We start from the raw sequence: 12,442 nt of genomic DNA, 5'->3' as shown, positions 1-12,442 counted from the left end.
GGAAGTTGGTTCCAGATTTTGGCCACCTTAACTGTAAAATATTGCCTTCTGATCTCTAACCTAAACCTATTCTCCATACAAGATTTTTCTTAAATGACTTATATCAAATGTATTTTCAGTAGGAAAGGAGCTCAATAAATGATGGTGTAAGCCTTTGGATAATCCAAAGGGAAAAAACTAGTTATGTATCTGTTAGTTTACCCAACTCATTCCTTCTCTAAAGTTTGATCACATGTTCTTTGAATATCACAAACTCCCACTGTTTCTGAACGTGTTAACTCTAGTGAGAGTTTTGGGTATAGAAATGGCTATAGGGGGAATAGATATGTATGCTGTATCTTTAGCTGCTCCTGGAATTATGTTTCATTGCATTAATTTAATTCCTTGTTCAAGTAAATGTGGACATCAGCTAATAGCTAATACATGTGTCACTTACCCTATTTGAGAGCATTAATTATTATAACTATCTTCCTCCCAACTACACCTTACAATTACATGCAGTTCCATAAAGTTACAGGACATAATTAGAAGACCTTGCAGCAGTGCATGAAGAAGGACACTATAGCATCCTGACCCACAAAATGTCATAGGTACCTAACACTGAACATGAGTAGAATTTAGATGCTTAGGTCTAAGGGCATCTATACCAATAGCTTATTGTGCCAAGCTCTATCTACCATGCTGAAACATACTATATTGCTTCCTGAGTCTGGAAGTAATATAATAGCCTTAATATAGTATTGTGGATGGGGTAATTGATTTTGCTGAAAAGGCTGAGCTAATTAAGATGGACACATCACTGCACAAACATAGCTATGCTGCATCTTCCTAGGGAGGTATTATACTCAGCCCAATATTATGTGTTTCAGCATGACACTGCCTGCTACAGTTAAGTTAGTGTTGTTGACTGACCCCAAGAGGGCAACCCCTAAAGCCCCACATAACTTCAAGTGTTTTCACTAGAAAAAATCCTTAGGCACCTAAAATCATACTTCTAGGAATGCCCAGAACTGCCTTCTTTTTGGCAGGATTGAGCAACCTGGGATCAATCTGGTAGGAGTGCCCAAAGCATACCTATGATATAACTGAAAAGAATGAGCCTCATATAATATGCAGCAGCTATTTAAAAACATTAAAAAACATCAAAAGCCATTTCCAATTTAAAAAATAGGGGGATGGTACTGCCCTCCTTGTATAAAACTTCTCAGTATTTGGAGAATTTTCCTAAGGTATAAGGCAACTATCATCTTTGTTTTATGCAGTTTGAAGGATTTCAAAGCCAGATCATTCACTTCCCAGGAAAGTGCCCCAATCACCTTGCTGTAAGCTACTGCAATCACCGTTTCAAAATAAGAGCAATCAGTGCTCTGTTTTTGAGGGCCCAGGGCTGTGAATCTTAAAAAGACATTGATACCTGTCTGAAACTCTCAGTTAGGTTCCTAAATCTATGAGAGGGATTAGGACCGAAAATATATGCCTCTGTTCAGGATTACATCTCGGTTAGTTTAGGTTGCTGCCTGATCAGCATGGTGGCTGTATCCCATGCTGACTGGCTTAACTCTACCTATGCATTCTGTAGTGATTCTCAACCTGTTCAATCCCCTGCTATGGGAGGCCATAATGCCAGTGGAGCTAGTATAACATAGTTACCTTACGGTAGTGCTCTAGGTAAGATAAATTGCTGTATTCAAGTGGTAAATACCCAACCTAATTAGCTTCACAAGGGGGATAATTTAATTAGCTCACCTGAAGCGCTGCACAGAGGCCACTGTACTGTTTCCTGTTTGGGAAGCCAGGCACACAGTACAATGTTTAAAGGCACTTCTGCTTGATGCTGTGAATGCTTTCAAGACCCTCAGCTGATCCCCTTCCAAACACACACAGTATCTATCCTTATTTCACCCTTCCGCACCCCAGAATCTTTGCAGTCAATTGGGAGCATTGACCACTAGCTGAAAAACACTGGTACAGGGAGGCTACAGAATGTAACCTGTGGATTCCACTCCAGAAACCAAGAAGCCCTAAAGCCGTTTCCGGACTTAGCCCTAAAACCCTTCTCGGGTACAACACAATATTGGGGAAGATACACTGTTGCCTTAAAAACATGCACAATTTGCACAAATCATCCATCCCAAATCCATCAGACCAGGCAGCAATTTAATAGTTGAGAACATGCAGCTTATCACATCAGTTTCTTAGCTGCACCCTTACATATTTTGAATCACACTTTCAGATATGGTATTTTTTTCAGTAGAACTTAAATTTTTAGCTTATGATGTTTTCCTAATTGTAGACATATCAACATGTTGAAAGGCATGTCATCTTCAGGCACCAGTGACGGCTTCTTATCTAAATTGCCATTTCACAGGTAAATTTGGAAATCAATGAAATGCAGTTACATACATATATGAAGTCCTTATATAAATACCTGGGTAGTTTGAACAGATAAAAAGTACACTGGGCTGGGGCTCACTGAGGGATTTTTTTTGTTGCAAAATACCTTAGCTTCCCCTTAGTGTTTAACACCATGTTAATTAGCTTATGGCAGAATTTTAGGAAATCAGCTGAAGTATCATCATATAGGATAATGTAAGATCACAGCTAATTGCTTATTCTTCTGTCAATTACTTCCTGGTGCAAAGTGCTGCTAAAATGAAATGGAATTTGGTTATAGTTTATTATTTACCTGATTTCTCTTTCATAGTTCAACCAATTTTGAAGTAAATATCCATAACATATTATTTTTCTAGTATTATATATTACCAGCCACATTCTACATTCCTAAGATAATTAAAAGAGAATCAAGTGCCCTTCATGAGACAAGCAAGACAGCATGCTGAATTTTTCAATACTTTATATAATTTTCTCTCCTTGTTTTTAACTATTTTACCTTATTGAGTGTTAAAATACCCCGCACAGAGTTTGAAATGCCTTTCAGTGTTGCCATCAGGCAAAGAATAGACATTATTCAACATACTGCTTAATAACGCATTAGCTAAGAAAACACTTTCTCAAGTGCATACAGGATAGAATGAAAATGTGGCAGCTACAAATTATTTTCTATTACAAATGATAGATACTTCACACTTTCCCCTTAGGTATTTCACAGTAATCATAACCCATCTTTGAAAATAAATAAGCAATTGAAAAATAACTTTACTGACATTCTTGATATCCAGTTTCTTCAGCAAAGAGCACAAAAGACATTTACTATTCATGCCAAGTGATACTTTCATCATCTCTATAAAATGCATAAGGAAATTTAGGCACCTAAGGGATTGACGGAAGTCACTATTTTGAGTGTTAAGTCACATAAGACAGCCAAGCAGGAAATGCTGAGAACACAGGTGAAGCTTAAGCTTCATCTCTGTAGGGGAGGTAGTCATGTAAACCCAGATCCAATAAAGGGTTTAGATACCTTCAAAGTTAGGCACTGCATTGCTTAACTTCTAAGCACTTGCCTGCTGGAAATAGAATCCACAGCACCATATTCAGTGTGGAGGGAGTTACTTGATTAAGCAAGGTTTGGCCCATTCTTGCAAACTGAAGAGGTGTTTGTATTTCCTTCCCCTGTCATTCTGCATAGCACTGTAGTTGGAACATTCACCTGAGATGAGGGAAATCCTTATTCAAATCTAACCCCTGTTTTGGAGGTGAGATTTGAAACAAGGTTAAGACACACCTATAAAGTAGACAACCAAAGCCCTAGGCTACAGAGTAGTCTGACTGGGCCCTTCTTAATCCCTTTAGTTTCATAGATGTTAAGGGCTGGAAGGGACCTTACAGATCATGGGGTCCACCCCTCCCCCCCCCACTTGTACAGGAAAGACTGCTGGGGTCAGATGATTCCAGCAAGGTGGACATCAAGATACTTTTTGAAACAGTTCTGTTTGTATAAAACACTTAAATACTGGTAAATACTTAAATACAAGGGAGGTAGTACTCTCCCCTTCCTTGGAGGTGTTCAAAAGGAGATTGGACAAGCACTTGACTGGGGTTACTTAACCCCAGTACTCTTTCCTGCCTGGGGCAGGGGGTCAGACCTGATGATCTACTAGGTCCCTTCTGACCCTAGAAATCTATTAAATCAATTACCTCTATGGTTGAGCCATAGAAAAAGCACTATAGCCTGATGGCCCATATACTTACCTGGGACACTTAGGTTTAAACTTTGCATCAGTAAATACTCTTGCTGGTTTTTGTGTGAGGTTCAAGGCAGTAGATACATTCTGAGATGTGCCTCCTGGACCTACAGGCAAAACTGAATTGCATTTGGGGGAACAGTGGCAGAAATTCAGGAGATTCAGTTGGTGGAAATGTAGTAATCTTCAGGTTTATGCAGGAGCTGAGCAGGATTTGGAGGGTCTAAATTTTGGAGTTAGGTGTCTACATTAGCAGTTAGGAACATGCATCACTGAGAAGTCAGAATAATTTGTGAAACAAATAACTGCCTACCATACATATTCTATGTGAAGAAACAAAATTAACTTATTTTGACAATGTTTCTATTGAGGGATGTAGCAATGGGGCAGGTAGAAGGGGCAAGCACCACCATTTGTTAAAGGCCATCAATTACATTCCCATGTCCTTCTTGTGACAGGGTGACCCCTTGGCACAGCACATCCTCCCAAAGAGAAATCCATATTATGGAAGTGCCTTAATTCTGCCCCATTTGTATAAGAACCTAAATATGTCTTTGTTTCTATTTATGAAAACAAGGAATAACATTCTGTTTCCAGTTATATCACTGCAACCCTAGAGAAGCTAGTGATTTTTTCAGGTATATCTGAGAGCTAAATTTATGAGAATTAAAAAATGAAAGATTAAACTTAGTAACTGTATTAACTACAGTAATACTGAGCATGGTAGCTTATTAGATTGCTTAATGTTAGTTTATTAGGTAGCAGTTACTTTCCTATTGCATAGTAATTTCCAGTGCAGCTACAAAATCTTCTTCATGACACAAAATTTATAAGCAGGCAGTATGCAACATGTTTTAGTAACTGGCTGAGAGCAGTGCCTATTTGAGAGCATATTTTATTAGCTGTATGGATCTAATTTCCATTTTTCTCACAGTTATTTCAACTGTACTCTTTCAGTTCCTGCTCGTCTAAATAATCTTCCTCCTACTTAGAACCAGTTTATATAAGTTACATATGTGGGAAGTCTGAAAGGCAATAAGCAATGGTTACCTACAATTTCAAGCCCATAGACCTATTTCCTGCCTCTCCTGTCAGAAAATATTTGAAGATTAATTCACCAGAAGAAAGTTACAAGAAAAAAGATGTCACAGCAACTGCTTTGTAATATAAGTTTTTAAAACTTACCGGAACTGAAATTTTAGGATTATTGTTAAGTTTTCCCAGCACAGCAAAGCCATCAGTGTTGATTTTGCCCTTTGGTTTTATGTTTAAGGATTCTACCTTAAGGCAGTCAATAAAAAGAGTGACACTGGTCTTCTCCACGCTGATCATAAGCTTGTGCCATTGGGAATCAAACAGAAAAGGCAAATGCAAAAAGTTTGCAGTCTGGAGACTTCCATCCAGTCCCGTATAAGAAAACTCAACACTCTTAGCTGGACCATTAAGCTTCACTCCAACTTGTTCTTTTCCTGAAGAATCCTGAACCTGCCAAATACTCCAGTATTTCTGAAGTGTGCTTCCAGTCATCCGAAAAGTAGTTAGAAAGGAATATTCATCAGGCAATCCGTTGGGATACAAAGCCCTGTATAGGATCAAAGTACAGTAATTTATTCATGCACACGTGTGTAGTCCTCATTTGGCCTAAAGGTCAAAGCAAGCTCTTGACCCATGATGATTCAGGCAATAGACCTGAACAATGAACTATTATATCCAAGGGTGTGTTTTTTCAAATGTACTTTGTTGCTCTGCCCATCGCTTTAGCCATCACTTTAACAGAATCAGATTATTTAATTGAAAATTATACAAAATGTAAGACCTCACATTCAGAAATGAATTGTATCCTATGATATTCACATGAGGAGCTAAGTCAATCAGAAATCTACACAAACCTAGCAGTCCATAAGGCTATCATAGTTAAGGTATACCATTTACTATAGCCAACAGTAGACAAGGAAGCATTTGGCTAGACCCAACATCCAGCTACTTTGGACTCCCAAGCCCAGGGATGGACAAAATATGGCTTGCCAACTGACTGGATCCAGCCCATGGCTGCCCCCCTGCAGCACTCTGCATGGAGCTGAGCCCCACCCGCTCCTACTGGGGCAACCTGTGCCTGCCAGCCTGGGCCCCACCCAGCATATTCAGCTTCTGGCAGGGCTGTTCCTGGTGTTGCTTTGCTCCCTTTGCCTCCAGCAGGAACTGCCCGGCTGAAGCTCCCACCTGCCCAGAGTGGTGCAGCAGGAGCAGGAATGGGAGGTGGCACCACTGGAGGTGAGGGGATCAAAGCAGCACTTAGCCAGCTGCAGCCCCACCAGAAGCTGATTTGCGCTGGTCAGGGCCTGGGCCAGTGTAGCTGTTCTACTCCCCTTGCCTCCAGATACAGCTCCTCCTCCTACTCCTGCCCTTGCTGCACCACTCTGTGCATAGGGGAGCTTCAGCCAGGCAGCTGACTCCAGCTTTTGGCTGCATTCCACCCACTCTGCCCACCCAGCATAATGATCAGCCACCTGCAGGTGGGTGGAGTGGGTAGAAGCTGGAAGCAGAGCCCCACGCACTGGGGCAGGAGCTGCCCAGCTGAAGCTACCTTCCTGCCCACCCAGAGTAGCACAGCAGGGGCAGCAGCAGGAGGAGGAGCTGCTGGTGGAGGCGTGGGGAACAGAACAGCTCCAGGAGAGCTTGGCTGCACTGCTGTCTACCTCCCCTTTATGAATGTTAATTCAGCCATTGGGGTAGCTCAGACACTGGTCTGTTCAGAAATATGAGAAAATAATTTTAGTGAAAGTTTGTGCCCCCTCTCATTGCTTATCCTGGAGGACCACTGGCTGTTGCTGTTACTCTAGCAAGCTACAGTAACTCTTTCACATAAAGGCTTCATTGTGTCCAGTGCAGCTGTTAAAGTGCATTCACATTCCAGTAGGTCTCCCAAGCAGCAGCAGGACTTCAGTGAGGGAACTGAATAGATTGACAGCCACTGAGAAGGGACAGAAATAGTTTCTTCCTAAAACTTTAATGGAAACTGCCCTTGCTTTTTTTATTCCTATGAATAAACTGCTTAGAACTGCCTGGTCGCATATACACAAGCATATTCATGTAATACAATAAACTCCAGTACTTATCACACTGGGGCTTATTGCTCCCAGGTGCTGCATTTACACATGCACATGGGACTGCAACACTTTGAGCCAACTTGGAGCAGCCCCAGCTGGCAGAAAGCCTGAGGGTGTCAGCCTGCCAGCCCAGGGCTGCTCTGACATAGCTCAATGTGCTGTGGAGGGGCTGCCTGGGCACAAGGGTGCTCCAGTGCAAGGCTAGCTAGCACTGAAGCACCCTCATTTCCCACCCAGCTGGGGCAACTTCTACATGTGTGGTACTGTGGAGTAAAAAACTCCACAGCAGGATAGTACTTGTATTCCTCTTGCTGTGGAGTTAGTTAATTTACCCCAGCCTAATAGGGGTACACTTATAGATGTGTAATATTTTTGCACAGCTAATTAATCTACTGTGCAGTAAACATTTCATGTAGATGTGCCCCTGAGTATCAGGAAAAGTCAGGGTGTTAGGAGGAGGAACATATGGGATGGTGATATGCCACAAAATGATCTTATTCAAGTTCTTTTGAGAGGGGGCAGATGACGTGGGGGAAAGCAGTAACATGACTAAGGAAGGGGCAACCAGGGCATCAGTTCTGGGCACTGACTGAGGGAAGGGACAAAAACAGTAGCTGCTGCAATTACTGTTCTGGCTGCCACACCACTGCCAGCAGCATAGCTGCAGCTACTGCCCCTTGAGCTGCCTGCACCCAGGGTACAGAACTGCTGGGTTATGCCCCAAGGGAGTGGTACCTGTAAATGTTTGTTAGATGGATAAAACTGGAGATGTCTCTGTAAGCTAGAAAACATACATGTATACAGTACATCCATATACCAGATAGAATGTATGTGTGCACGTGGCTACATACTTGAAATGTATCTATACATCCGAATAAAGTAGAAGGGGAGATAAAACTGTTTATGAAGCTGTATTTACATGTATATACATGGGTACTATGTACACACATTCAAACTGCCACTAAGGGCCTGCTCCAACTCAATCTTTCATTGACCTTAGCGCAGGGGTGGGCAAAATATGGCCTGTGGGTTGGTTCCAGCTACCACGGGATTCTAACCAGCCTGCAGCAGGTCCCTCAGCCTCACTCGGTGTGTACATGAGTGTGTGTGGGGGGGGGGGGGCAGCCTGGGCTGTGGTGCGTGTGAACAGTCCTGCTGCCCCCAGGCAAGCAGTGGGCTGGGGTGGTGCAGTGGCCAGACTTAGCTTCCCAGCAACCCCAGTGGCAGTGGCTTCTTCTGACTGCTGTTGCCAGTGTTATCACCACTGCTGGACACAGTCCCGCAGCCCAGGCACCCTGGCCCGTCCACCCCACACCCACTGCTGGGTGTGCTGGACAGAACAGGCAGGTGGGCAGGGTCTCCATGGAGACTGGCCTGGGACCCCTGCGGACAGGACACACTCAGTTGGGCAGATGGGATGGGGCCACAGGTGAGTGAAGAGTGGTATCCAGGAGAGGGATGGGTGGGCAGAGGCAGAGCCCAACTGGCCCACTCACCCATCCCACTCCTAGACGCTGCTCCCTGCCCACCTGTGGCCCCATGCCATCCACCTAGCCAAGTGCACCCTGTACACTGGGTTTGCAGACCAGTCTCCATGAAGACCCTGCCTACCCACCTGCTTCCGCACCCCACTGTGCCAGGAAGGGTCAGCAACCCCTCCCAGCTGCACCCAGTCAGCACTTCCCCACACTGTGCTGGGTCAACACCACCCCCCCGGCACACTGGGTCAAGTCAGTACCACCCAACTTCCTGCCCCACTCCCCTCCCACTCAGCCCTGCAACAGCTCACCAAAACTCCCTAAATAATTGCCCAGCCCTGCCTCAGTGGGTTTCTCTATATATCTTAAATGCACACTTCCCTCTCCATTCTTGGCTCATGGCTTGGTCATTTTTTTCTTCATTTACTGCATACCTCATCTGTTTGGCCTTCTGACATCTGATTTATCCATGCCAATAGTCTAACATGTTGCCTTTAGGTTATATTTCTTTCCTGCTGCTGTGACATCACTTCTCTCTGTTAATTGTCATTTTTCCCCATCATTCAGTAACCCTGTAGGACCAATATGACACTCACACCAGCTTGTGGAAATGTTACTCTATCCAAGGATCTCTGAGGAAGGCAGATGCAGAATAAGGTAAAACAAAACAATGAAAAGCTCTTAAGAGTGATCTATAGCTAAAGGTTCTACTGACATGGCTCTGCAAATTAGGAGTGTGAGAGAATCACCCCCTGGCTGACCCAGCTATGCAGACAAAAACATCGTTATACCAGCAAAAGTGTTCTTTTATCAATATAGTTTATTTTGCTAATTGTGCTATACTGGCAAAAGGGGTGTTTTGCCTATATAAACTCAAACGCAAGGATATTTGTCTTATAGATGTATACAAACTGCCAGACAGCCCCTCTTTCCACTTAAGTAATTAAAACAAACACATGTTGTAACTTTTTCAAATGGAATGGAAAAAAGATTGTACAAAATGTTGTATAATATGATCTATGGACATAGGCAAGAGATAACAAAAACAATGAAGAGGATGTATATGGTAGGGTCGATTTGCACCTTTTAGGAAAACTAAATTAGGGATGTACATAGCACAAGATTTTGTAAGCTGGAACTCACTTCCTCAGATTCTGTAAAAGAACATACATAAGAATTTCTACAGAAGTGTACAGAATGGAGTGATTTGAATACAAAAGGCAGAAAGAGAGGAGGAAAAAGGGGAGGGATGGGGCAAACAAGCAAAGAACCCACAGAAATATAAGGGGCACAAAAGTTAATATAATAAGATAAGAATCCGTAGTCCCTATTTAAATTACGCTTAGTACAATGTGGGGGCACAGCGGACATCTGGGTACACTGCAAGGCCTGTCTGTGTTCCCAAATCAGTACAGCCTACATCATCATTGGACCAAATAACCTGGATTCTAACATTCGCAGTTCATTCACCTGCAACTCTATCAATGTCATATACGCCATCGCATGCCTACGCTACCCTTTAGCTGCCTACATTGGACATCTGGGGCAACCCATGTGCCCTGTGGCTCCTCTCTACCACCACCACCAAGAGCACACAGCCCCAGCAGAAGTGGACCAGCCAGAACCTGCATGGACAGCCCCAACCCTGGTCCACCTCATGCCTGCTCCTGACAAACCTGCTCATGCTGATCAGCGGCAGCAAACAGGCAGAAGCTGCTGCTCAGCATGAAGGAAAAGCAGCCCCTCGTGGGTGGCTGCAGCAAGAAGGGCCTGGCAGCGGTGAGCGGGAGGGCTGCTTTTCCCTGGTGCCAAGTTGCAGCTTCTGCCCAGGCACAATTTGAATGGGAAATTGTGGAACAAGAAATCATCCACAGACTGGATTGAGTTAAATGTGGTTTAAACAAGGACTATGGATTCTTTTCCCATTACCTATATTAGCTTTTGTGACCTCTTTGTTCCTATGGATTCTTTGCTTGTTTTCCTCTCCCAGCACTGCCCCCTCACCCTCCCTCTTCTCTCCCTTCCTTCCTTCCCGCCTTTTGTATTCAAATCACTCTCTCCATTCTATATGCTATTCTGAGGAGCATCTCCCTTCATAGCAGCAGATAAGCTGAGTGCCAGCTCATGACAGTTCACTTATTTATTTATGTTTAGCTAGTCAGTCTATAAGGTTCAAATTTACCTTGCCTTATGCTTGAATTTACACTAACATGGCTACCTATATCTCTCTGAGAAATGTATATGTAATAACAAATGTGAAGATAATTTTTTTCCTGAAATACAAATATTCATAGTTAAAGAAAAATAATAATCTACTAACTCCGCTGCCTTGCGAGCAGTAAATGCTCAATATTTTCCCCTATGACAGTTGACAATGATGCAAGCTCTTAAAGCTAGTAATCAACAAATTTGGGTTTAGAATCTGCTGGGTTAGTGAAGGAAAAGCTAATATGTAAACACAGAGTAAATATATATGGCAAGTCCCAGTCTGACTTTACTCCTCCTCCATTTTACAGCTGCAAGAGATATAGCAAGGAGATATTCAGAGCAGAATTTTAGCCTTTATGTATGTAGTTTTTAAGTCCAGGTATAGATATAGATAGGTTCTAATTCCACTTTCCTTGTGTACCCAGGGCTATAGTTTTCCTTCTGCAAACATTTGCTGTTCACCTTCATGGAACTTATTAAAACACTGCTGTTTTCTTTTAAAATGTTACAAAAGCGTGTAAGAGATGTAGTAAACCTAAAACACTAATTTATATTGATTTCATTAATACTTGAGAGTCTGCCACTTATCAATGAGGTGTTAACGTATCCAGGATAAGTCCTCTCAATAGGCAGTGGGGCCATTTAGAGTAATTATGTTATTGCTTGAATACTCTTATTGACTTCACTGGGATTGTTTGAGGTGAAGGACACTAATCTGTTGTGTGTGATGATCTATAGGAGTTATAACAGTCCCCAGCAAGGGGCTTTTTAACTCAAGATGTAACCACTCCTATTTTTCACTGGGACCTTGACCATCACAATTTACTCTGTACTTTGTAGCTTTTAGTTATAAAACTACAAAGCATTTTCAGAGAAAAGCTGAATCCTCAGGTTTTTAGCTGAGGTTGCTCTTTAATGTATGAAAAATATATAGGCCTGAGATTATTATTCCTAATGTCAGCTAAATTGCTTTTCTAGTCCTTTAATCCAAGGCATTACAGTGGCTAGCCTTCTTCCCCACTTAATCTGTCACAAACACTTTTCTTTGTGCTAGTACAATATTTTTAAAGTCTATGCATATAAAAAGAATCTGTTATTAGTAAATTTTAATATTAGTTGTTATTTAATTATTGACAACAGATATCCAGATGAATTCAGAAATGGAAACTTTACTATATAAGGGACAAAGGCTCAAGTTTTTCTTGAATGTATATAAAGAAAGCATTATAGCTGCAGTTTCATGGGTAATTCCTATGATGTCTAAATGATATAACCTTGATTCTCCAGTAGATTTTGTACTAGAAATGAACAAGGACCAACAGAGGCTTATTTAAACAATGGATGAAGCTGAAGTTAGCTCTTGCTACCCCAATCATACCCTTCATCATTAATTGTCTTGTGTAATTAACAGTGGAGAATTTGGCAACTGCCAAAGGATGTGGGATAAAAATTCATGTTTTTTAAAGGATCTCTGTGAAAAGGCATATTAAATTCCTCAAGGAAATGC

At 42.3% G+C, this 12,442-nt stretch overlaps 1 protein-coding gene across 1 annotated transcript in view; it reads right to left on the bottom strand.

Annotated features, from left to right (window-relative positions):
- COL9A1 (collagen type IX alpha 1 chain) overlaps positions 1-12,442 on the bottom strand; it is a 132,667-nt gene that overhangs the window by 110,284 nt on the left and 9,941 nt on the right. Inside the window, exon 5 of the mRNA XM_019520334.1 lies at positions 5,328-5,724. Coding sequence (XP_019375879.1) covers positions 5,328-5,724 — 397 coding nt within the window. The remainder of the gene's footprint in view (positions 1-5,327; positions 5,725-12,442) is intronic.

This window comes from Gavialis gangeticus, unplaced genomic scaffold, assembly GCF_001723915.1.
Source record: "Gavialis gangeticus isolate Ggan-Ray unplaced genomic scaffold, GavGan_comp1, whole genome shotgun sequence".
Classification (NCBI taxonomy): domain Eukaryota; kingdom Metazoa; phylum Chordata; order Crocodylia; family Gavialidae; genus Gavialis; species Gavialis gangeticus.
The sequence above is the reverse complement of the archived record's forward strand: the minus strand, read 5'-3'. Positions and strand labels throughout refer to the sequence as shown.